Here is a 26,197-nt window from a genome sequence, read left to right on the forward strand (position 1 = left end):
GGATTTCCAATAGCATAACATTTATTACCAAGAAGCATTATTACAAAATTATAATTGATCAAACCACTTGTGCCAAGTTTGAATGAAAGTAAACTACTTTTGGCAGCCTCCGTTTTCACAAGGGGTCACCACAGCAACACAGCTCTGCATGTCTGATTTTGTGCTGATGAAGGCCACAACAGTGAAATGTGAGCATGGTTGGCCAAAATAACGTCTTCCCTGAAGCTTTGCAACTGCTCCTTTGGGTACTTTGAGTACCCAACATGGAGTTGCGCAACATTTTGCCCAGAAAAAACAAAACCACAACACACACACCATAACAAAGAGGGAACAATTTGGAAACCCCAAGATTTCAAGTTTTAAAATCTGCAGATTGTCCCACAGAACCTTTCAGTCATTATAAAGTGGACACATGATTACAGAAAACAGCCCAAAGGCCGACTCTGAATCAACTACAGCTCATCAAAGTGAATAATCTCACAAGACACAAGATTAAGATGCATTTATTCTCCATTTATTTCATTTAAGGCATTTTAAAAAATGTAGAACAGCCTTACAATATTGGCATCGGTGTCTTGTAATTTCTTGGTTAATACAGTGGCAGGTATTTACCTAAAATAGGGCAAGTTCAGCAGGTAGAAACTAATGTGCCAATAGAAACCATTTCAGCTGCAAAGCATAGCACAAAACAGGAGACAGATCCAATACATGATGACCCAACACCAGTAAAGTATAAAGCCAGTGCGTGGGGGCTAACCACCTATATTACTGCATTCCACTTAGAAAGATCTGAACATTTCAGTCGTAAGTGTTTGAGTTGGGATTGTGCAATCTGGCTGAGGTATTAACAGAGTGAGAGGAAGGGCATACAGTACCAACGTTATACTGACACCAGCACAGTGTGAAGCACAAAAACTCCCAGAGTGTCCAAAACTAGCACAAAGTGACAACGTTTTTTTTCTCCCCCCATTTAAATCAACACATCGACCTCCATCTCAGATAAACTGGAATGTTTGTTTAAACAGTGATATGTGTTATGACATACACGTTAAGTAGAAAAATATACTAAGAAAGTTTATGTAAAGCTTTCATAGAAAACATTTGCTGAGATGAGTAAGATTTGGCCAAATAGAAATGCATTACACTTAAAGTAGGATGAGGGGAGGGAGGGGATGCAAGGTTACATTTATATGCATTATTTTTGTGGTCCGAATTTCCCTCCTGGCTTCTTGTCCTGCTTTTCACTCAGCTGCACGTTCAGATGATTCACTCGGGAGTCCGCCATCATCGTCGCTGTCCCCAATACGATTCAGGTTATGTCGCAGAGTGTGAGACACGTCTCCACGCCTTAAGAAAAAGAAAAAAAAACATTAAAACAAGTGTAGCACTTTTGGATTTTGGGCATCCTTCACTTTGTGCTTTAGTCCTGATTGCCTCAAGCTTTAAGAAAATCCTCAATTGTACACTTTCCCATAATGCATAACGTAACAGGCTTCCTTTAAATGACATTCTGTAAATTCACCTGCTTTTGACGGCTTTTAATTCTTTACCCCTTAAAGAACTGAGCGGTTTGTGTCATATTTCAGGACTTGCAGAACACAACAACTGGGTTTGCATCAGAAGTTAGTGAGGGTGGTCTCTGCCTATTCAGCTACCCTTGTAAAACATAGGAAACTATTCTAATGGGCCTCTTTACTGATCTATACTGAGGTGTCAAAACTCATCATTAAGTGTTCAGCAAGGTCGTCAAATGTCGCCTCAATGGGGCGAGCGCTGCTCAGCTGTTAACCCGAACACACTGTCATTACTAACCATTTGTTTTAAACAGTCCAGGAGAATTTTGTGTGACACATCTCATATCCTGGACTTGATCTGACACTCTGCATATTGCAAGTTTAAAGTTTCAAGGTTCTTAATAGCAGCCTACAGGATGATGGACATCGAGTTAGTGCAGCAGCCATGCCTACAATCAATGTAGATTTTGTGCTTTGAATGCACGTGGTCATTATAATGTCTGTACTGTCGGCAACATGGAATATAAAACAAATTTCCTTTTTGGAAACAATAATTTTCATGTAAAAACAAAAAAAAACACAAACAAAAACCACATGAGTTCCCCAACAAATGCCACTACCTAAGCTTGCTCTTCAGAGAGGAGACTTCACGGTTCATCGAGTCTGCTGACTCAGCTGCATCATCCAGCTCCCTCTGCAGCTTCCTGCGGTAGGCATTGGCTCTTGTCAACTCCTCCTCCGATTCCTCTAGCTGACGTTTCAGCTGACGCATTCGGCTATTTGCCTTTTCAGCCTGCAGAGAACAGTCAGTGTGGGAACAAGCACATTAGCAAGGAGTCAGGCTTAAATATCAGGATGTCTTAGTCCTTGAATAACTTTGAAATTACAAGTAAAGCGTGACTGGGTTAACCTGATCTTTGTACTGATCCATGTTGCGCCTCTCGTCTTCAATCTGTACCAGCACCTCTTTCAGCTTCTTCTCTGTGCGTCTCGTCAGCCTGGAGGCCTGCTGACGCTCCCTGCAGTAAACGAGAGATATGTTGCAGTAAGAAAGCCAATGCAGTATATAAAACAAACGGTCCATTTCATCGCCCCTCACTTTGACTCTATGTCGAGCTGTTCTTCCAACTGGGCAATCTTGGCCTCTAGGCTGGTGATGGTGAACTTGTACTTGGACTTGATGGTTCCTTCAAGCTCCTGCAGCTTCAGTTTCAGCTCCTTGTTCTGGCGATCCAGCTGTGAGCGAGCGCCCTCCAGCTGCTGGGAGTTGCTGCGCTCTGTGCTCAGGTCTGAGGTCAGCTGATCGACCTTGTGTCAGACACACAGGAGAGTTACCGTACTGCTGATAACCACATGCCATATTCTGTAACCAATCCAGTGCCTTCATAGTTAAAGTTAGATGCAATTCAACAATTCAAACTCAGTTTTTCTGAACACTTTACAGATGAATAAACTTGCATAACAACCAACTTTTCACAACAACTGCAAAATTATCGTTTTAAAATGTTGAGGTAAACGCTGGAGTTTCGTGAATGTTGTGGAGTCTTTCATAAACTGTTCATGTTGGGTCTGAGTCTGTGGACATTGTGGAGAACTAAAAATACCTTGGAGTATACATAGACAATAAACTGGACTGGGTTAAAAACACCACTGCACTTTACAGGAAAGGCCAGCATCTTTATTTTTTGGGGCGGCTGAGGTCCTTCAACATCTGTTGGAAATGCTCCGGATTTTTTACGAGTCAGCTGTGGTCAGTGCTATCCTCTATGCTGTTGCATGCTGGGGGAGCAGGTTGAGGGTCACAGATGCCAACAGACTCAATAAAGTGACCCAAAAGGCCAGTAATATTATAGGGATGGAGCTGGACTCCCTCGGGGTGGTGTCTGAGAGGCGGCTGTTGTCCAAGATAAGACAATGCTGAATACCTCCCACCCACTCTATGACACGCTGGCTAATCACAGGAGCACATTCAGCGACAGACAGATTACAAAAAGCCCCACTGAACGACACAGGACATCATTCCTGCCTGTAGCCATCTCCCTGTACGACTCCTCCATCTAACACACTGTAAACACTGCAATAGTTACACCCTTTTGGCACACACTCTACAGTAAAATAGCAAATGACAAAGTTCACAGGTTAGAGTCAAATGTCATATATTCTGCCTCTGTAATATTCTTGTCAATATTCTTGATATTTATTTATAATCACCTCTGTAAATTCTTGATGTTTATAATTAAGTGATTTGTATATATTAGTGCTGTTCTTAACATATTGAATTGTTTAAATAGTTTAGTCTGTCACTGTTACCATCTTGGAGCAACTGTAACCCACATAATTTCCTTAGGGATTAATAAAGTATTCTGATGATTAATCGTGTAGTGAAAATCTGATATTGTGGCAGACTCATGAAAGGCAACCCCTTTCATTTTTATTTTTTTTTTACCGGTTTTATGTATTCTTAAACCTACTCAACTAAAGTGTTCCCTTTATTTCTGTGATAACTGATGACCAATAGAAACACTTAACATTAAATATTTGCCCTACTTATAAAATAAGATGTTATCAACAGGTTTCTACCTGCTGTGTGCTTCTCCTCAGGCGATCATTGACCATTTCAGTGTTGAGCTGTTCCTCCTCGAGTTCCCCTTCGAGCTCGGCTATACGAGCCTCCAGCCTTCGCTTCTCATCAGTCAGCTGAGAACTGCAAACAAATGAGGAAGAGAGAAGGTGACGCTTAATGTGATGGTGTCCCGAGAGAAACATGTAGCCTGTGCAGGCAAAAGTAAGACTCAAAGTTGTTCCTGAAATCTGAGTTTATATATTTAATTTTACCATTCGTGATATCACTCACACACACACACACACACACGCCAGTATTTCATTCATACATCTTGGTGTTGTTGCCGTTCAGCTCATCCTGGAGCTCATCCCTCTCGGTCTGAGCCTGTCTCTTGAGTTTTTCTGCAGCAGACAGTTCCTGGAGGAAATATTAGGCACAAGTTAAACATACTACAGAGTTACATGTAAACAGTAAGATTGCAACACATTGAAAATGTTCTCAGAGTAATCATTTGCATTAAATGAAGACCCATTCTAGAGTTCTGACTCCAGAAAAGCAGACTGGGATACATAAAGTCATCACTGAGGAAGCTTTGCAAGAAGCATCTAGCTCTTAAATATCAGTTATGTTGGCTAATTTTCTCACACAGTTACGTCACTCTGTAATCGCCATTTCATCTCCATACCTCCTGGGAGTGCAGCATAGACGCCTCCAAGGTCTTGAGCTTCTTCTCACTCTCTTTGGCTTCATTGACAGCTTCATCTCTGGATAAACGAAGCTCATCCAGCTCTCTCATTATATCTTTCATTTGGGCCTGGAGTGTGGACATGAAATGTATTTAAGGTGAACCTTTAAATACAGGCTGTCAGCTCATTTTACAAAAAATTTAAAACTATGACAATGGGTGGTAATTGGTTTTATGGCATCTGTAAGTGTATAATAGTCTAATTTTAGAGTGACAAGTCTCTGTATTACATTCTGTGTTGTGTTTATGGATGCATGCTTGCATATTTTACCTGGAGTTTTTTCAGCTGTTTGAGGGCATCATCGCGTCCCTTGTTGGCAGCATCGATCTGGGCTTCGAGGTCGGCCAGGTCCGTCTCCAGTTTCTTCTTAGATGAGAGGGCTAGAGCGCGCTGCCTGCGCTCATCCTCCAGCTCAACCTCCATCTCTCGCACCTTCGAGGTTAAAACGGGTAAGAAAGAAATCATGGCTCAGCCAAATATTATATATCTGGAAAGTAATTATTTTGTGGCGTGTTGGGGGAGCTAAGAGAGTTCTCCCATCATGCCTTGGGACATGTGCTGCTGTTTAGATGCAGTACCATGAGTGAGTTCGGTTATGCTGTTTTGACCCTTGAAGCACAGTGTAGCACAAGCAAGTGTTTAATAAGGAGCTCCCCCTACCAGCTTGGGGGTCAAACAGCGAGCTCAATCCCTGTGTGGTGCTTTCTTGTAAAGATTCCTCTGCTTGCCACAATATGTTTGTAAATTCTCTGTGGAACCTGTTTAACAAGCTGCTTCCTCCTCTCTTCTCCCTGCTCGTCTCTGGCCTGCAGGTCTCGCTCAAACTGGGTCTTCATGGCCTGCAGGTTGACCTCCAGACGTAGCTTGGCATCTTCTGTGAGCTGCAGCTCATCCTCGAGCTCCTCCAGCTGGATTTTCATCTCCTCCAGCTGCTGCTCCATGGCACGCTTGGATTTCTCCAGGTCATGAACCTGAAGGTGAGCAGTTTGCATTGATAAACAGATTTTGAGTAAAGTGTTGCTCATGACTAACTTCTGCTGAGACAAGTAGAGGACGCCGGCACCGTCTTACATTCTTGCCGACGTCGTCTTTGGACGAGACCAAGTCTTCCATCTCAGCTTTGAGCTGTTTGTTGGTTCGGTCCAACTCGTCCTTCAGGGTCGTCATGGTCTCCAGCTCACGAGCCAGATTCAGTGCTCGTGTCTCCTTCTCTCTGGCTTCAGCCTCAGCCTTGTCGCGTTCCTCAGCGTACCGAGTAGAAATACTTTTTTCCTCTGCCAGCATCTAACAGGAGAAGAACAGCAGAAATAAATTGCTTAATTTGTGAAGCAAAAGATCCACTTTCTTCATCAACTCAAGTGGCTGAAAAATCAGGTTACTCTACCACACCCTTAAGATTTTAAAATCGATTATGTGTGAGAGGTACATGACTTTGTCAACGTCTCGGTTCTTTACTTTCTCCGTTACTGTGTTGAGCAAACAATCCTTCATACACAACAACAATCTGACTTTATATGCATATTAAAGAAAGAAATATAACCACTAATCACATCTTACTAGAACAGTAGGAAACAGTCTGCTCTTATGGCCCTTTGATACCTGATCAAACTTCTTCTGCTTTTTCTCCAGGTTGGACACGATCTGCCTCAGATGGTCCTGGTCCACCATGAGGTCATCCAGCTCCTGCTGTAAACGGGTTTTTGTCTTGTCCAGTTTGTCATATGCTGCCGTCTTTTCCTCCAGCTGCAGTGTCATGCTCTCCAACTCCCGCTGGATTTTCTTGCGGTTCTCCTCGGCCCCCTCCAGTGACGAGGCCTCGTGTTCCAGCTTCTTCTTCATGTCCGCCAACTGAGGCGGGGGAAAAAGAAACATTTGTAGACGTTCTTGACCTGTGGTAACTGAATCAAGGTTACAGCAGAGGAGAAGATCTCTATTGGCTGCTGTGTTGTATTGCATTGTGGACCAACCTGGGTCTGCAGAGTGGAAACCTGCTTCTCCACGTTCTTCTTGTTTTCCTCCCCCTCCTCCAGCATCTCCCGCAGGCTGTTCTGCTCCTCGTCCAGCTGCCTCAGGCGTGTGGAGAGGGAGAGCTTCTGACGAGTCTCCTCTTGAAGCAGCTCCTGTTCAGTGAAGGAAATAGAACAATATAATCCGAAAAGTACAATAAATTTTATTACTGGTTTGCTCAGGACTTCGACCAGTGATGTCCACCCTGAATTACTTTTATTAAAAATCTTTTTCTTTATACAAAAAAGTAACATGAAATGATTTCTGCATTTTCTGTCCTTGAATATAATATATGTAGCTAAGTTTTATAGCATATAAACTAAAAAAATAAACCCTTTTCATTAGAAGTAATAACGGATTTTAGCATTTTCACCTGTGCATCCTGCAGCTGAGACTCCACTGAAGAAAGGTCCTTGCTGGATTTGATGTTCTTGCCCTCTGCTGCACTCAAAAGGCTGTTTGCATTGTCCAACTCTGACTAGATATGATGAAAGAAAAAAAGAGAAGTCCATTAAATAATTCATTTGCAGCTACATCCTCCTCCTGTACAAGCAGTTAAATCAACCTTCTACCCCTTAAATCGCCCCTGCCAGATGACTAGTCATACCTGCATCTTGGTTATCTTGTCGGCGAGCTCCTTCCGCTGGCGCTCACTTTCTCCAGATTTGACCTGCAGTTCTTGAACCTGGGTTTCGGCCTTCTTGCGACGGTGTTCCGAGTCCCCCTTACCTTGAGTCAGAGTCTTCAGCTCGATCTGCAGCTCATTCAACTCGCTCTCCAGGGCATGCTTTGTTTTCTCCACTGATGCTTTGTTCTGCAGGAGCAACAAACATCATTTTTATTTATTTTTTTAAAGATGAATGCTGACACCATCTTCTGACCAGTTTTTAAATAACCTTTTTGGCCTGCTCCAGCTGTTCGTTGAGCTCATCGAATGCCTGACTGTGTTTTTGCCTCATATCGGCCATCTGCTGCTCATGAGCCTTGGCCTCATCCTCGAGTGTCTTCTTCAGCTGGGCCACCTCACTTTCACGCTTGCTCCTGCATGGACAGGAGGAGGAAATAAATGACCAGAAGCACAAATCTCAAACAGTTAGTTTACATTCAGTAACTGATGAAGGGCTTTCTATCTTAGTCTTGAATCTCCTAACATACAGACTTGTATTGTTCAAGTAAACATAAACAGACTTAAGGTCCAGAACTTCAAAGGAATCGGTCATCTCATTTTCCAATAAATTGTTGGGTCACATCTATGCAAGCCTGACTGTCACCTCAGCTCCTGCTGTGCTGCAGTGGTATCCAAAGTGTCCTCCAGCTCAGTCTTGAGTGCCTCCAGCTCCTCTCCGAGGTCTCGCCGTTGTTTCTCAGACTTGGACCGTGCCTGCCTCTCCATCTCCAGGTCCTCCTGGAGCTCTGAGATCTGGGCCTCAAGCTCTCTTATCTTCTTCTGGGCCGTGTTCTTGGCTGCAGATTCTTCCTCAATCCTGGAGGTTAGGCAGAAAGAGTTCATAAAACAAAGCCAGTCTTCCTTTTGTTAGTTGGGGTTAGGGTAACCCTACCCTAAATGAATTAAGTATTGGACTAACCTAGCAAGTGCAGCCAGGAGTTCCTCCTCTTTTTTGGCCAGCTGAGCTCTGAGTTCAGCAATCTGGGCCTGCAGGTCTGCAATCTGGTCATGGAGCTCAGTCGAGTCTCCCTCAAGTTTACGTCGGTTCTTCTCCAACTCCTGGCGCACCTTCTCCTCTTTTCTCAGACGTTCTGCATTAAGAAAAAAGAAAAAAAAAAGAAAAAGTAGGAAAAACTGCAATCGACTCACAGTGGATTCATAAACAACCTCAATGATAAACACTTGCCCTCCAAATCTGTGATCATGGCTTCATGTTTATTCTTGAGTTTCTGCAAGCTTTTGGACTTCTCTTCCTCCTCAGCAAGGTTGGTGGTGAACTCGGAAACCCTCTCCTCCAGCAGTTTTTTCTCCTGAGGTAAAAATGCATAAAACATATGAACATTTAAATTGTTGTTATTCTGCTGGAATATTTCAGGGTTAAAGAAATATTCTTTGTATTGTGAAATCATCAGTATGGGGATGTTAGCATGATGTACAACACCTTGTTAAGCTTGTTGTTCTGGTCATCCAGCACCATGATGCCCTCCTCGAGTTTCTTCAGCTTGGCATCTGTAGTCACTTTCTCCATCTGGAGCTTCTGCCTGGCTGCTTCCTCCTCATCCAGCTGCTGTTCGAGCTCCTGTATGAACCAATAAATACAAATAAATGATATTAATAACCTTTCCAAAAGAACATTTTGATTTCTCTTAAAGCCCGTCGCCAGGACTTTACAGACCGTGATGTTCTGCTGCATCTTTTTTCTCTCATTTTGCATCTGAACGACCCTCTCCTCCTCTTCCTCCAGGCGAGACTCCATTTCGTGGAGGATTTCCTCCAGCTCCTGCTTCTTGATGGTCAGACGGGATCGCACCTCCTCAGCCTCGGCACAGAGGTCCGTCTCAGCCTGAAGCTGCTCCTGAAGAGCCGATTTCTCTGCATTCAGCTACCAGAGGAGAACAAAGGTTAAATCTCCAAGCTTCAGAAGACTTCTCATTGTGACACATGTGTTGTTATGAATTTTTTTTTATGTTCTCGGTTTAAACTTTGCCACATTCACACAAGAGAAAATTTAACTGATCAAAAGGTTAATATGTGATTCTTGCCTGTTGCTGCTTGGCCTCATATTCTTTGATCAGCTCCTCAGCCTTCTCTTGTTTCTCCTTCACCTTAATCAGCTCCTCTTCCTTGGCCAGCATCTCCTCCTCCTGCCGACTCACCTGCAGCAGAGGCTTCACCTGGAGGAGGAAAAAAAAAAAAAGTGGTAAAATGACACTCAAGAGAAACTGAAAGCAAAAAGAGTGAACATACTAACACTAAAATAACAAAACCTGATTGGAGACAGTTTGGCAAGTTCAGGTAAACTCTTAAAACTAATTAACTAATTTAATTAATTAAACTTTAAGTTTTCTAAAATAATTAATGTCATTTGTCACACAGGGAGTGGCCTTGAAACCAATTAATCTGGTCTGCTTACTTAATCACTGCTTACGTTTGTCCCAAGTCATATCTCTAACCCCACCCATGAAAAAAAACAAAAAACAAAACCCAATATTCGTCTGTTACCTTGGTGAAAAGTCTCCACCACTGCCAGTTCCTGAGTTTCAGATAGGCGGCACAGTTTCGCTGGATAACCCTCATGGCTGTCAGCTGCTGCTGTCTCTTGGTGAACGCTCTATAATTAGAATAACAAATAAAGATTACCCTGCAGACCAGATTATGAGAACTGCGTAAGAAATCACAGCATGCTCCAATGTTGCCCATGTGCAAAGGTGCTAGCTGAAATAAAATAAAATAGCTGATGTCTCATACTTGCGGGCCACATATCCTCTGCACCAGGCCTGGAAGCTGATGATCACATCAGTGATCTTTATGTCCCTCTCCTCCTCCAGGTAGGCCAGGACTCCAGCCCTGAAGAACACTTTGCTCTGACCGATGCGGAACAGGTTTGAGTCGAGCTCCAGGGCTTTGATCTGACATGCATAACAGGGAAGTGTTTCAGTGAAACATAAAACAAGACTTGTGATGAGTCCTCTTCCTCTTATGATAAATTGAAAGCTTCTACAGCTGATCTATTGATTGTGTTGTTCTTACCATGAGCACACAGGCTTGCTTGCCGTCCATAAATCCCTTTGGAATAGCGGTAGGAGTGAGGATTTCATACCTGAGAGAGAAGATCACCATTAAATCAATCAGCAGATGAAAAGGCTAACACTTTCAGGGTCAAAACTAATCTGTAAAATCAAATCCATGTAATGTAACAAATAGGCTGTTTTTTCTGTCCTTTCTTGTTTGGAAAGCCCCCCCCCCCAAAATAAAGTGTACACAACATAAAGTGTTGTGTACACGACGTGTTAAGTGTGCAGAACTAAATGGGACATCCTGAACACTTCTGATTAAAATCGAATGTAGATCATTTATTTTCATGTTTGTGACCTACGTATGTTGTGAGACTGGTTCAGTTTGTTTATTTGCAAGAAAACTAAGAATAAGGATTTGTATGTAGATTTGACCAGACGTGTGGTTTGCTCCAGTTTACATTTTTAGTTTTTGCACCGCAAGATAAATTAATATAACCATTTCCTAAAGGGGAGATATTTTCCCCAATTGCACATTAAATAAATAAAAAATAAATAAATAAATCAAGTTGTTGCCTCAAGTTAATGAGAAAATAATTTGGAGTTTATTTAGCATTCAGACTGTTGTTGTTCTACTTAGACACTGAGGTGGTTTAATTAGGATATCAACATTTACAGCATTTAAAGAATGAATACAATTTAAATAACAGCCCATCATTCTTGTATGAAATGCCCTCATGGGAGAGTTTGTTTAGCAGTGGGCAAAAATGAGCCTAAACCTCTTATATAAATGTATAAAAAATTAATTAAAAAAAGATGACAAAAAAAACCAACAATCTGCTGTTTTGTTGTTGTTCTTGTTGTTTTGTTTTTTGTTTTTAAAAAACAAAACAAAAACCTACCTCTGTCTGAACTCCTGGAAGACGATGCGGTTGGGGAAGCCCTGTCTGCAGATCCGAATCCCCTCTAAGACTCCGTTACACCTGAGCTGGTCCAGAACCAGGTGAGCTTCCAGTTTCCCAGCCTGGAGGAAGAAATGATTGAAAAGATGGATTCATGTGTTCCATTTATTAATCCTAGAAATGCTGTCAGTTTCACGGTTCAGATAAACAGGCTCAAGTTGGCAGATGCACCTGATCAGTTTTAATCACGACACGTGACTGATGCAACAGTTTATCTGCACCTGCAGTGCTGAGAAATTCATCGAGTGTGGCATCAGTTTGTTTATTCAGTACCTTCTTCTCGTGGTTCGGGATGATGCAGCGGACAAAATTGGGGTTGGTGTTTCTAAGGGTGGTCATGAGGTTAGTCAGCTGCTCCTTGTAAAGCTGACCCACGGTGCGGAACATACCCTTTCGAGTTTTGAACGCACCCTGCGCAGAGTCCGACATTCCTGCCACCTTATCCAGGCCGACGATACGATCCACTGTTAAGATGCACAGAGCACAACTGAGTTCAGCTGTGTTGATCATTGTGTGACTTGGCTCTTAATGGTGCTGACACTAGTGAAGCTAAATTTTTATGCCTCACACTCAAAGAACTGGGCCTCTTGGATACACAGATAAAGTCAGTCACATGACCTACCATCTCTCCACAAGTCAGAGGTAAACTTGTCTGTAGACTGGTTGAGCAAAGTGGCCACACACTCATTCAGAGGATCCATGTTCTTCATCAGCCATGCGTTTGCCTTGTAGTCCACCTGCAGGAGACGGATGTAAAACAACACAGGATGATCAGCAACCTCGGCCTTATTTTTAAGTTTGTGCTTCAAATGCCCCATTTTATATAGAAAGAATTATGAACCTGATGCTTTGCTGCAATGAATAAATCATGCACCTGGTAAACGTGTTTTTGTATTCCGTGACCCTGAACTGGATAAGCGGTTCAGAAAATACACTGATGGATGAATGCTGTGTGGGCTGTCATTTTGCTGCCATCTAGTGGCACGTAGAAAGTACATTACTCAAGTTGTGACCTTAATATTTTTCCGTTTTATTTATAAATCCCCAAGTTACAGATGCCTAAAGGTGCTTCGTGTTGCAACGGAAAAAAAAAAAAAAAAAAAAAAAAAAAAAAAAAAAGCCAAATAATCAGATGATCTATGAGAAAACACTCGGCGACGGTGGGAAGGAAAAACTCCCTTTCAAAAACTGGAAGAAACATCAAAGTGACCGTCATCTGACTCAAATACAGCGTTAGAGTATCTGAAAATTACACTCATCATTTAAGAATAGCAATAGTGCAAAGTAGTAAGGAGCCGGAAATACATGGACAAAGTAAACTAATACATCACTCCCAAAGTAGTTTTTATACTTGTGAGATAATACAGCAACAGTGATTTCAAGGCTTATTTACAGGTTCAGGAACAGAATTTATAAGATTTCAGTTACTACTACTAAAAATGTTGTGTATCATTTATTTATTAAAATAAATACTAATTAAGACTAAAATAAAAATGATTTCACATCTGACCTTTCCAGCATAGTGAATGATGCAGAAATCTGCATCATCCTTGAGTTTTTTGGGTTTCTGGAACTTGGGGTGTGAGCCCTGCTCCTGAGACACCTTCTCCACAAACGACTTGTCAGTGGCTTTGGGGAACCAGCACTCTTCATCCAGCAGGGCCAGGATACCAGGAGGACCGGCCTGTAACACACACACACACACACACACTTCAGAGGAATCCACTTAATCATGAAGTTTGGTTTCCATGCCACAATTATTGCACAACTGTTTGCTGTGAAGAACGTAAGCGGAAATTTCTGCAGAACACACGTAATTAATCAGAGGCGTCGCTCCAGATTAAGACCGTTACTGCCGGAGGGGAAATGACAACTATAAGCTAACATACAGGTTTTTCAATGAGGTCGATGCAGGGCTGCAGGTCGAGGCCGAAGTCGATGAAGCTCCACTCGATGCCCTCCCTCTGGTACTCCTCCTGCTCCAGGATGAACATGGTGTGGTTGAAGAGCTGCTGCAGCTTCTCGTTGGTGTAGTTGATGCAGAGCTGCTCAAACGAGTTCAGCTGCAGGAAAAAACAAAAAAACAAAACAAGGACAGAGTCGTTTCAGTAAATGGAAAATAAAACATTTTTCCCTTGTAGAAATAAACTGATTATTTTTTAAATAATTTACATTCATAATATTTATGCTGAAAAATCATGAGGTTACACAGTTTGAATTGCTAAACTTGGTGTAGTATAGAAGTATATACACAAGTTAAATCTTTTGGCTGCTCCCTTTAAGGCTCACCACTGCAGATCCTCTCCTACTCCCAACCCTCTGCATGTCCCTCTCTACATCCATGAAGCTTTTGTGTGGTCCTCCTCCTTTTCTCCTACCTGGCAGCTCCATCTTTAACATCCTTTTGTCCAGTATATTCACCATCCCTCATCTCTGTGTCCAAACCACTCAGCCTGGGCTCTCCCTCTCTGACGAACTCATTTGTAATCTTGACCGTTCTGCTGACCCCCGATGAAAATCTGAGCATCTTCATCTTGTAAACCTTCCCTTTCACTCTCACTGCTATCATGTTACAGATGTTGATTGTCCCTTGTTTCGGCTGGTGGATCCCTGGTATTTAAACTCATCTGCTTGTATTATTTTGATTGAACTTTTCCCTCTCCTCTCTCTGCAGGATGCAAAATCAAACAGACAATATTTAAGTCTAAATGTACCTCGAAGATCTCAAATCCAGCGATATCCAAGATACCAATGAAAGAGGCTCCCTGCCTCTTGGTCTTATCCAAGGCCTTATTGATTCTCATGACCAGCCAGCGGAACATCCTCTCGTAGGAGGCTTTGGCCAGAGCCTCGACTGCAAACTCGGCCTGCTCCTGAGTCTGGGCCTTCTGCACATAGTCCCTACCAACCTGGAGAAAGGAACAGGACACATGTGGATGAAATGTGTTCCTAAAATGACATGACACCACAACGATCACAGATTTTCAGACCTTGATTCTTGGAGACAAGATGGCTCGTGTGAAGTCGGTCACATTGATGCCGAGTAGGTGGCACACTTTCTGAGCAGCTGGGGGTGAAACACGGGTATCATATTGGAGCATGCAAAGGTTGATGCGTGAATGAAATGGCATGCAGCTGAAGGCACGCATAGAGGACAAGACGACGGTGGTGTGTGTAAATGCGTATACCGGTGTCATCAGGCAAGGAGGCCTGGTCAGAGTTGCGCTCCTTTTTGAAAGTCATGTTCCCCAACTGCAGCACGGCAGACACCACCTTCAACAGGCCTGACCAAGAAACAAAAGTCAGTGTCTGCATGTCTGGTCACCTCGCAAATTAAAAACACCCAAAAGATATTCGGACTTATCTGGGAAATCAAAGGCATAACTAGAACGCAATTTTTTAACCCTGCGCTGTAACCTTACACATAACCTGACGTCCACCTCCCGAGACCCAGCCCGCAACAACTGAATGGTGTAGGAGGTCATGGTGTAAGGTCGTTCAGACTAAAATTAACCTTGAGTTGTATAAGTAGTATGTCTACTCTATACACGACCTGACCCAACTTCCCAAAGCTTTTCTAGCCTTTCCCAAGTTTGTGCAACAGCATCATGGTGATGTCACACCAAATCACATGCATTAAAGTCTTTTCTTGAACTTGTCACCCATCTTATTTAAAGAACATAAAATAGCATTTCATTGGAATTTAAAATAAATTAATGCCTAAAAATGTGAGATTTGAGAAACAAAACAAAAAAACCCACAACACCACCACCAGGTAAGATGTGTGTGGAAAACCTTAAAAAGCATTCAAAGGAGCTTGCAAAGAAAAGCGTCTGGACTTCTTTAAGTTTACTTGAAGACGTTTCACCTCTCATCCGAGATATACCTCTCATCCCAGATATAAACCTAGTGGGAGTATCCCCCCACAGAGGGGGGATACTCCCACTAGGTTTATATCTGGGACTCTCCACCATTTGACCTTAGAACTGAAGAAGCTTCTCGGATGAGAGGTGAAACGTCTTCAAGTAAACTTAAAGAAGTCCAGACGCTTTTCTTTGCAAGCTCCTTTGACTACGATGACCTGGATGACTGAGAACCTTCACAGACTTAAAAAGCATTATTAAAATCAAAATTAACTTGCAGACTAACCGATAATTTTGTTTATTTTAACTATAAGTACCAGTTATTTCCTCATCTGGGATGCTCATGATGTTAAAGGCCTCCATGGTTTCAGCGTACAGGTCTTTGTCCTGCTGCCCGGGAATGGTCACGTGTCCGTTGGACAGGAAACGGTACTTGCTGTAATCCTCCAAACACAACTCCGCTGGATAATAACGAGAAGGAGAGAGAGATTTATTCACTAAGTACTCTTCATTTTATTTCTGCAAAGCTGAAGATTTGGGCCTTGCATTGGCTCAACCGCAAACAGAGCTTTGCAGTCGCAGCGGCTGTAACGACGGAGTGAAGAAAAAGTGAAGCTCCATCATCGCGGCCCAAGTCGGCCATTTCTGATGCATTACTATGAGTTCTTCATAGATCGCAGTGATTAAAAATGTAAAGCACATGCAGCTGGCAGGGCTGGCACAGTTACTTGGCTCTGTGCAGCCTCTCATTACATTCAGAGAAAAGGGTTTCAGTGCTCACAGCGCAGCTTCTCCCCGGCTCCCGTCAGCATGTAGTAGAAGATGTGGAAGCTCCTCTCGTCTTTAGCTTGTCTCACAGCTCGAGACTTCTCCAAAAGATCTGACAATTCAATCAAGGACAAAACATCAAAAGGAAGAGCAGCAGCACAGCGTGATTTATAAGAAAAACCAGTTCATGGTAAAGTGATTAATTTAATCTGTTTGGCACCTTTGAAGCCCTCAGATTTTATTCATCACTTTATCTGAACTTCAGTCCTTTTCTTACAGGAAGGCCAAATGTCCAGACTACTTTTAATGATGCAGAAATCAGAACTTAACAGGTGCAAGGTTTGGCAAAGAGCAGAGACGCCTCCAGAATTTTTACATTTGTGAGGGTGGCCAGTGCCCCTCTTGGCTCACCCTCAATGGCGCCCCTGGGAAAGAGGTGTAAGAGTTCAAGGGATCATTAGCTCTTTTTTTCAGATTAGGCCAGAAGACAAAGTTTTAAAAGGATACAAGTTTCAATGTTGGCTCCAACGATGTAACCATTGACATCAAAGTTGATCCTGATGAATTTTCCCTGAAAAAGATTTTTTTTTTTTTAATTATTTTTTTTAATCCACCACAAAAAGATATTAAGTCAATTTTCACCAAACTTTTATAGACTTTGTCTGAAAATAATCAACACATTTGGACCAAACAGCAGGAACTTCTACTCAGGCAGCATCTTTCAGCAGTGTGAGATCCAAGGTGGACCATTTCCTGGTAGCTGTATAAACATGTAGATAACCTTTTGTAGCTCAGATTCTTTCAAAGTTGATATTTCTATTGTAAGTACTATTTAAGAAATACAACTACAAAAAAACAAAAAGAAAACTACACTATTGGAGTTTTTTTTTTTTTTTTTTAATTATTTGTTTTAGTTATGTATGTTTATTTAGGGATTTGGTGTTTTGGAGGGATTTTATCGGACAGAAATAAGTGTCTTTACTGCACATGTGACAATAAAACGTAAAAAAAAAAAAACCCAAAAAACAAAACCTGATGTGCACCACATTTAAAAAAAAAAAAAAAAAAAAAAAACACACAAAACAAAACAAAAAAAAAAAAACGTGACTCTTAAATGTCAATGTGATTCTCCCAAAATGTGTCCTGAGTTTATGACTGAAAAGATTTAAAAACCCTGGTTGTGTCTACTGGATTTCCCGGTCATCCGGGTTGCAGTAGTTTAAGTGCTTGAAATGAACGACATGTTCACACGTTACACTGTTTCAAAGGAGTGAATGAGGCCATCTAGGTCCACTGTGAATGAGCATCACTGAACAGCAGCTCTCAGATCTACGACGGAGTCTTGAAATCTCTTCCCCACTCACACCTTGGCTCATGTGACCCTTAATGACTTGAATGATTACAGGGTGGGTGGGTTGGCAACTCTCAGGACTTGGTATCTAACTTGCGTTAAATATCTGTGACTCTCCATCAGTTTTTAAAAACTGAAAAGACCTCCTGGATCAGAGGAGAAACATCTTCAAGAACTACAGAGAGAAGTCCGGATGCCTTCATTTCAAGCACTTTTGTATTCATCCTAAGTGTCAAGTGTTGTTGCTTCATACATGCTAGGCAGAAAAAGTTGGTAGCTTCTGCTGTTTGAACCCTTTTCAAAGCTTGTTTTGAAAATTTAAAGAAAATAGAAAAAGAGCAGCTCTTACAAATCTTGAGGAGTTGTCATTCTTTACAGTCTTTGCGTTGCCAAAGGCCTCCAGGATCGGGTTTGCTTGCAGCAGCTGCTTCTCCAGTTCCCCCTGACAGAGAGAAGTCGGAGCCACAACAGAGTTGGATTCAGTGGTTTAATGTGACACTCAGATGGACGCTGGTTAAGCAAGCGCAAGTTCAGACCACTTTTCCTGCAGCTCTGTGACTAGCGAGCGGAAAACCAGTGTGCAGCAACTTATTTACTTTATTAAAAACAATTGTGTCTGCACAATTAAAACAACAGCCTCAGGAAAAGTCATTATTACACACACTCCTGCACACATTCCCACTGCACAGCAAGCCCGCTCAAGCACAAAATCCCTGTAAGATTTTCTGTCCATGCATGCACAAACAAGGGTTCACAAGCAGCACACATGCAGGTTAGTCAAAAACCCCAAAAGGAAATGCAGGTAGAGTCCAACAATCGGTATACAGTCACACAACAATGACAAAAATCGCAGCAACTGAGCAAACAGAGCAAGTTTAAAAAACTGCTGCTGGGTGGAGTGGGAAATGTTTGTCTCGTTTCCCTTTATTTCCTCAAACCACAACAGATTCTTTAATGTGAATGAAATTTTTATTTTTGCAGTGTAGCCGTCTTTATTATTAGGCAAAAACTGAACCCAAATATAACGAGAATCAGTGAGAAAGTGCAGCACTGGAAGGAGCGAGAAAAAAAAAAAAAAAAAAAAAAAAAAAAAAAGTTATTGGCCTTAGGTTTTTTAAATTTGCTTTAAGTTTTTGGAACAAATTGCTGAGTTGTTGATCATAAACATCTGGTTAATTAAAAATGTAATCAATAAAACTCAAATTTGTAAAATAATATTCAGTTGAAACCATCAGAGTGGCCTCGATTGGAAGTTACTAATCTTATCATTTTACACCCTGTACGCAGCCAACTGTGTGCGCTGTTATATAATAAATATAAAATATGGAAAGTGCTGTTTTTATGGGAAGTTTTGTGCATTCCTGCTTGGTAAAATTGTGTTGTTATACAGCTGAAACTAAGATGAAATAACACATTTTGTGGGTTTGCAGTTTCCACATGCTTTAAGTCTTTTTCCAAAGCTAACTGCTTGATCTTAATGAAGATACAAGTGGTCTTTCCTCAGCCAGAAAGCACATTTCCCCAAGCTGCTCCTTTGAAGCCATTATAATGGTTAGTTTTGTGTAATCTTGAATGCATTTTCTTCAACGTGAAGAAAAAATAAATAAAAAAAAAATTGGTTAGTAGAGAAAACTTAAGTGGACATTTATGAGGTCATAAATGAACTCACATGTGACAACACAGCAGAGCCCTGGAGAAAAAGTAGAAAAAAGAAAGTTGAACATATTTGATGCCATCTTCAGTGCAAGTATTACATGACTGCAGAGGAAACCTGCTGTCACCTGGTGACTCAAGAAATGATTAATTAAGCAGCTCATGTCCGGTCCTGCTGAATAACCTACATTTAACATGAGTAGTACATGAACACACATGTGCACAAACATCTGCGTTCTGCTTCAGCTGGAGCCGCCACAGAGGTGAGGCGGGCACGTCGAGGCCTGAAATAGGAATGCGGTTGCACACAGCTTCCTCGAGTAAATCACGTTAAACAGATGGACTAACAAGGAAATCTACTGATATTTGATGTCAGAAAAGGGGAGGGAGGACCAGGTAATTCAACGTTTGTGCAAAAGGAAGCGACGATGATTTACTAACCTGGTCTTTTTTGGACTTGAAGGATGAGGCGACATGAGCAAGATACTGAATGACTTTCTTGGTGTTTTCCGTTTTTCCTGCTCCTGACTCCCCACTGCAGCAGAGAGATTTACACACATGCATTATGATTCATTTACAATTGATAACTGAAGTAAAAGCAACAACAAGACAGAAAAATATCAATTTGCAGAAATTTAAGTAAATACTGATGCAGTTTGAGGTTAAAGTGATATATGATGCAATTCTATGGATTTATATCAGCATAAGACATTTATTTAATAAAAACTAAGCCAAAATGCAGAAGCAGTGTGTGAAAAACTAAAGTACACCTTTGCTGCTTCTACAGAAATTAAGATTGTAAGTAGCAGCCAGGTGCCGCTATTTAAATGCACTTTATTGACTGATCATCAGCGAGTGTTGAGCGCCTCTGTAAAAGCAGAAGTTTCGCCAGTTTGCAGGTCTGACGCATTCAGATGTTAGTCATTGTGATTATGACGAGGAAAGACATCAGCAGCGATTTTAGAGAATCAGATGCTGCTGCCTGTCAGTGTGGGGTTACACGGTCATTTCCAAACAAAGCATTCAAAACTGACAATCTTCCCAGGAGAGCCACTCCAAAGTCAGACCGTGCACCACTTGAAATATCAAAGTTCATAACAGTATAGTTAGAAAAAGATTGAACAAATACGGCTGTTTGGAAGGTCTGCCAGGAGAAAATAACATCTGTTGCAAAGTTACATCTGAACATAGCAGTGTTCTTTGGACAGACGAGACAAGAGTGGAGAAAGTCTTGTCAGCATCACATTGATGAAGACTCCAACATGACATACCACTACACACCTCATACAGATACCAAACCCGGTGTGGTGGTGTTTGCTTCAGACTTTAAGACAGCTGTGAATAAACTAATGCCCACAAACCCCAGTGACTGTGGGGTGGACTTTTCCACGCTCTGCTTCTGCGTGTTGGCTGTAACGTGTCATGTGCTTTGTTTTATTTCATGAAGTCTTGACAGGTGCACCATCGCCACCTTCAACTGAGGTAATGACAGTGTTTTTAATGGCCTTTGGGAGTCTAGAACAATCAAATAATTTAGTCAAGTGTCTAATGGAAGACCTCCTTAAGCTTTACTACAGTGTTAGCATGAAGGAGGACACACTTCTAAAAACTGAGACATCAAATTTTTCAAATTAAAAAAACAAAAAAAACAAACAAACAAACAAAAAGCTTAAAGTTTTGCTCTGAAAATGAAACTTCTAGACTAAATATTAGGCACTGGATATAACACATAATGTCAAACTTTCTGCTACAAGGAAGAAAAAAAAAAAAAAAAAAAAAGGTAGCGCAAACAAAGGGGGGGATGATGCAATGATTGCAATTTGTTTTTGCAAAAACATAAAAAAAATGAACAAAAAAAGAGAAAGACTTGCGTGCAGAGGATGGACTGATCTTCACGATCTGTAAAAGAGAAAGATGAGACTCCAGATCAGAAACTAAGGTGAAGTGTGTGACATTTTAAACATTATTTTTTTCCTTAAGCGTGCCACTAAATTTCTAATTACATCCTTGTACTGTACATCATTGACCTGATGGAGTATGGACGTGTTTAAAACTAATTTTACAGCTGCCTTACCCTGCATCATGCTCCTGTAGGCCGTGTCTGTGATGGCGTAGATGTGTGGGGGCATCTCGTGCCTCTTCTTGCCCTTGTACATGTTCACGATCTCCTCGCTGTAGATGGGCAGGTGTTTGTACGGGTTGATCACAACGCAGAAAAGGCCGGAGTATGTCTGCGCGAGAGACAACACGAGACCAATTGGTTGATGAGGAGCAGCAGCAACATCGATTTCAGGAAGATCGGCGACATTAAAATGCAACAAAAACAGATCCCTGCCCACTCACATAGATGAGTCCGGAGTAGTATCTCTCCTTGAGGTTGTGCAGCACAGAGGCCTCGTTCAGGCAGGTGAGCTCCGCCATGTCCTCCACCTTGTTGAATTTGGGTGGGTTCATCTTCTGAATGTCATCCTTGTTGAATTTCACCTGAGATTAACAGAAGCAGAGTCAGGCTTGCTGAACAAGGCTGGGACAGTAAAAAGTACACACTGCAACACAGGCTTGTTGATTCTTCAGTTTCACCTTCTTGCCAGAGTCCGTCAGCTCCACCACGCACTCGTCTCCCTTCTCCTCTTTGATGGAGCCGGCCTCAAAACCCATCTTCTCACTGGGGACCCACACCAGCTTCTTGGTGGCCCAGTCGGCCTGAGCCAGAGGGTCGGTCACCGCACTGCGGTCCCCATACAGGAACTTGTCTGCATCCGTCATGGTAGCTTTTAAAAAACAAAACAAACAGAACAAGAGCATTTTAACAAATATCAAAACACTGTGACAGTCTGATCTTTCACATCTTACAGACAAGAGCACTGAAATTATTGGGGCAAAAAATAAATTTAAAAAATAACTTTCTGTGAGAATTAAAAATACCTCCTTACAGAGGGGTACGCACATTACTTTACAGCAGCCATTTCTGTGAGATTAAGGGCTAGAGATATGATGCGCTGGATTATTTTGACAGAATTTCTTGCAGGTACAGCGAACAAACTCTTGAGTCTCGAATCACAAGCTCCCAGAGACGCTGCAGAGTTTACCAACCTCAAAACCACAGTCGAGGCAAAAATACAATTTAAAACGCAGATGACTCATGAGTCCAAGTCATCTACACAGTCTGTACAAAAAACCCCATTTATTGTTGTGCAAGATTTAAGACCATCCAAGTGACTGTGCACGTTTGATTCATTGAAAGATTTCTACATAAAGGCAGGCTTACGACACTGAACGCAGTGTGTTCACAGGGCAGCTTTGTTGCACGTCATCCTTCCTGTTGTCTCTTTTGTGTTGTAACTGAACAAAAGACACAAATGAGATAACTCGGAGTAAATAAAAATATTCAGATTAATGATTCAGATCAGACCACCAATACTGAGGACTGTGCTACCTCATCTTATGTGTGTGCGTTTGTGTTCTTTTTGAAGATGATGAGAACTGAACTGCACCACAGGTTTGGACATCTGCTCTGCAGCTGTTCCCTGCAGTGTCATTATGACCATGTAACCCCTTTTTTCTTGCAACCACCTTTAACTTTAAACCAGAGCTGGGACAGCCAATCAACCCAGATACTAATGTCAGGATCACATTATTGACCTGAGGCTCATCGCAGTCAGACAAAATGATTAATCTCTTTTCAGCTGTGCTATGCTGTACGACTGCTTTTATTTTTCTACCTGTCCATCTTTTGTTCCCCATCAGGCCCGCATTCCTTCCTCACCAACTCATTACACAGAATTCCACAAATTCCCAACTCCTGCTCATCATCCATGACCCTCTGTTCCAGCACAGGTGATAAATGTGCAGCTATGCTGCTCTGTGTAGAGCCTATATGTAAAAAGCCTGACGGAGGTCTGGAGGGACGCTTTTGCACTCAGAGTGGTAGAAAGGAATGTCGGAACAAGTCTGGACAGGTGGAGAAATGTGATTATTCCCCAGCCACACCCTGGAGAAGTACTCGTGGCTGCAGAAAGAAAAAGAAATGCCCTGAAAGACATTAAAAACCTAAATAAATAATCAACTGGATGCAAATTGGTGAATGCAAAATAAAGTTATTGACAGCCAGTTTTTTCCCCCCATTAAAAGAGTTTGTTCAGATGAACACTGATTTATAATCTTTTACTTACAGCTTAGAGCTTTGAGTCGTGCCCACTAAACAACGGTTTCATTTTCTGTCAAGAAAAAGGCCCGTCTGTGACTTAAGCGTGCAAAAACTCCACTTCGTTTGTTGCACAAAAATAAGAGACAAACCAGCACTGATAAAAGGAGATGATAAGCTTCTCATAGATCAAACTATTTGGAACCGGTTCTCACCCCTGATGTTCAAAGCCTTTAGATGACTTAAGCTAGTGGAACATTCCCCCTTCCTGAAGTCATATTAGAAAAATCAAACATTAGAAAACCAATGTTTCAGCTGCATCACGCAGAGCGGAAACTACTGAACTCCAAGCAAAGAGGTCGGGAAAGAACTCAAAACGTCACACTCAGTGTAGATACTGTAGGTAGAAGATAAAGTTTTCCACACATCAACACCATCCTTCACCGATTAAGGATATAAATGCAGGTCGGTTTTATCGAATGACCCTGAAATGATAAGTTGGGCTGTAAGATCGTTCATCATGAGCGCAGCCTGCACACCCTCGATGCTGAGACTCATTCAGGGGAGCCGACGTCTCTTGGATCAGAGGGTGGATGATGGGGGGAAAAAAAAAAAAAAAAAAAAAAAACCCAGCAGAGCGGTGTGTGTGTTTGTTTCTGTGCAGAGATAAAGGCACAGATAGAGTGTGCGAGTGCGCGTAGAGTGAGGGATAAAAGGGATCAGTGGAGAAGGTGTCATCTGTGTCTCTCCTAAGTTCATTATGTGCTCAAAGTCTTGAAGATAAGTGGGGGAGGAAGAGGAACACACTGACATTTCCTCTGCTTTAATTCAGGACTGAAATCCTGCAGAGCGTCGTGTGCGTGAAGCTAAGCTATGACGGCTAAAGTCTTTTACTCTAAACTTTTTAGATTGACATGCATGTGGCTTTTTTGATGAAGCCACCAACAGGCCAACTTCCTCAGGAAGTTGCACACAGTGTCTTTGCACATTTTGACACGGTGGAACAAAATAACAAAATGAGCGACTTCAGTATTCTCTGTTCCTTTTATAATTAAACTCCAAACATTAGCTATCGAAAGCCGTGTCCTGGTGAACCTCCGCTGAGGTCGGGATGAAGCTCGACCACATCTGGAAACAGATCCACCCTCAAACACAGCACACGCTCTCCTATTGTCTGCAAGGGCCCGTTTAATCCACCTCTCGTGTTCTTCATCACGTTTTCAGCATCTCCTCCACTCGCCTGCTCTCTTTTGTTCTTGGCCGCAAGTCAATCCCGGCTTTATCCGGGCTTCTGTGGCTCTTACCTAACACAGAACACGAGTCCTGTCGTCTGAAGCCTGGCTGGTGATACGAGGCCGGTGGGGTGACAGACTGAGGAGGAGATGTTGTTGAGAATTGTTTAAAATGTGACTGCAGTCACAAGATGTTTGATATGTGAAACGATCGTGGCTGGAAGATGTAGATGGACGAGTGAAAAACAGGTTAAAACAGAAGAGTCAACTTTAAGCAGAAGATGTTTTGCATTTCACTTTGTGTAACAGGCAGAGAGCTGACTGACACTGAGGGTGAGATGGCGGTTTTTTTTCTGCAGGACCTTGGCTGATTTTGTGGTCACAGTGAAGTTTAATTACAAAAGAGGAAGAATTGATTATGATCAGCAACCGGTTTTTGCAAGATATGCCCTTCATACAATTTAAAAAAAAAAAAAAAGTAAAAAAAAAAAAAAAAATCCATGTATGTGCTGCTGCACTGCTCTTTGTCCTCTTTGGTGTCTGCTCTCCAATTTTGTGCCCTGCGGACAGACATAGCAGCTGGGTGTGTGCAGTTTGTTACATGAAGGAAGTCAAACAACTCATCTTGTGCAACAATGACAAAAACTGCATTAAACTCTGTAAATAAGGCAAACATGAGCTCTCGGTACCTCAAATTTTGTTTGTGCCATATTGTCATCGTCATCACTTCATGCAGCCTTCCACTCAGTTCATACAGGCCACCAAAATAAACTTTTAAACTACACAAAGTTTATTCAGCTGTTTGAGGCTAAAGTTCTGAATTATTGTGAAGGTTTAAAGCCCGTCGAAGTAAAGCGCTCTGATTGTTGGTTTCACAGGTGTGAGAACACAAAAACGTCTGCAAGCTCGCGTCTCAGCCAACAAATACAAAAAAGTCACTTTAAATTGTTGTAGAAATAATTCCGCAGTCAATGAGACGATAATGGAGCACGCGCTTCACCTGACGAGAGAACCTGCCCAGGTGTGAGCCATTACATATCTTATCTCTTAATTTCTTACTTTGAAGTCTTCGCTACAGCTAAAGCATTTCTATCTCTCTACCTGCAGGAAACGAGGGGACACACCTGATTTTCAGCTACAGGCACTGCAGGTGTGATGAGTCGCCTTCCTGCGTTCGTGTTTGCAGCAGTCCTTCTCCACCACCTCCTTCTCGACACCTTCACAAAACAAGCAGCTGCTCAGGAGGGGCCACAAGAACACCACCTCTCCGCTCCTCTTCGTCGCGTCTTCAGCCGGCTATCCGCTCCGTCAAGCGCTCCTGCTGCTCAGGCGTGGATCAGCGAGGATGCGTCGACTCCACCTGGGATCGGCCCGGTTTTATTTTTCGCAGGTAAGCCAACGGCCCCGCCCCCTCCTCGCGCGGTGAAGTGTTCAAGTGCTCCACGTAAAAACGCGGACTTGCGAGTCGCTCTGAATCAAAAAGGAAGAGATTTGTTATTTTACAACCCGGATGAAATTTTTTTATAAAACAAACAAAAAGTGCATAAATCACAGTTTATTATGCCGATTTTGATGCGGCGAATGTTGATAATGAAACAGAAAATGGAAAATACAGTTTGACTGACCATACTCACTAACATCCTCCACTTATTATGAAAAGCTATGTCTAATGAAAAAATGACTAATTTAAAATTATGACTCACTTAAGTTCCT

General features: G+C 42.1%; 1 protein-coding gene across 2 annotated transcripts; it reads right to left on the minus strand.

Annotated features, from left to right (window-relative positions):
• Positions 1-492: 492 nt before the first annotated feature.
• LOC146385296 (myosin-9-like) lies at positions 493-25,858 on the minus strand. 2 transcript variants are annotated; one of them, XM_084930948.1, is made up of 43 exons: positions 25,609-25,858; positions 21,689-21,879; positions 21,452-21,592; positions 21,183-21,339; positions 20,980-21,007; positions 19,550-19,643; positions 19,125-19,145; positions 17,805-17,897; positions 16,612-16,675; positions 16,118-16,216; positions 15,654-15,797; positions 14,662-14,757; positions 14,464-14,540; positions 14,188-14,382; positions 13,363-13,536; positions 12,984-13,157; positions 12,096-12,210; positions 11,747-11,937; positions 11,414-11,535; positions 10,528-10,597; positions 10,246-10,406; positions 10,000-10,108; positions 9,540-9,671; positions 9,173-9,379; positions 8,939-9,076; positions 8,684-8,807; positions 8,417-8,588; positions 8,102-8,314; positions 7,727-7,871; positions 7,438-7,644; positions 7,204-7,308; positions 6,791-6,943; positions 6,423-6,671; positions 5,895-6,107; positions 5,582-5,794; positions 5,094-5,255; positions 4,763-4,891; positions 4,406-4,494; positions 4,095-4,218; positions 2,614-2,822; positions 2,425-2,533; positions 2,135-2,307; positions 493-1,347 (listed from the first exon to the last, which is right to left on the minus strand). In XM_084930948.1, exons 2-43 carry the CDS (start codon positions 21,872-21,874, stop codon positions 1,242-1,244), a joined length of 5,883 nt encoding a protein of 1,960 aa, XP_084787074.1. In that variant the 5' UTR covers positions 21,875-21,879; positions 25,609-25,858; the 3' UTR covers positions 493-1,241. The 2 variants fall into 2 exon arrangements, with proteins under 2 accessions (XP_084787074.1, XP_084787075.1); XM_084930949.1 differs by lacking the exon at positions 19,125-19,145.
• Between the last annotated feature and the right edge of the window lie 339 nt (positions 25,859-26,197).

Source organism: Perissodus microlepis, chromosome 6 (assembly GCF_051167445.1).
Source record: "Perissodus microlepis isolate ML-2025 ecotype Zambia chromosome 6, ASM5116744v1, whole genome shotgun sequence".
NCBI classification, from domain to species: domain Eukaryota; kingdom Metazoa; phylum Chordata; class Actinopteri; order Cichliformes; family Cichlidae; genus Perissodus; species Perissodus microlepis.

Excerpts from the sequence above, each read along its gene's own strand:
- LOC146385296 (XM_084930948.1), bottom strand. The coding sequence starts at position 21,874 with ATGACGGATGCAGACAAGTTCCTGTATGGGGACCGCAGTGCGGTGACC. Across the intron at positions 8,315-8,416 it reads CTCCTGGCTGCACTTGCTAG|GATTGAGGAAGAATCTGCAG; the intron begins GTTAGTCCAATA and ends CCTAACCTCCAG. Across the intron at positions 7,309-7,437 it reads ACAAGATAACCAAGATGCAG|TCAGAGTTGGACAATGCAAA; the intron begins GTATGACTAGTC and ends CATCATATCTAG.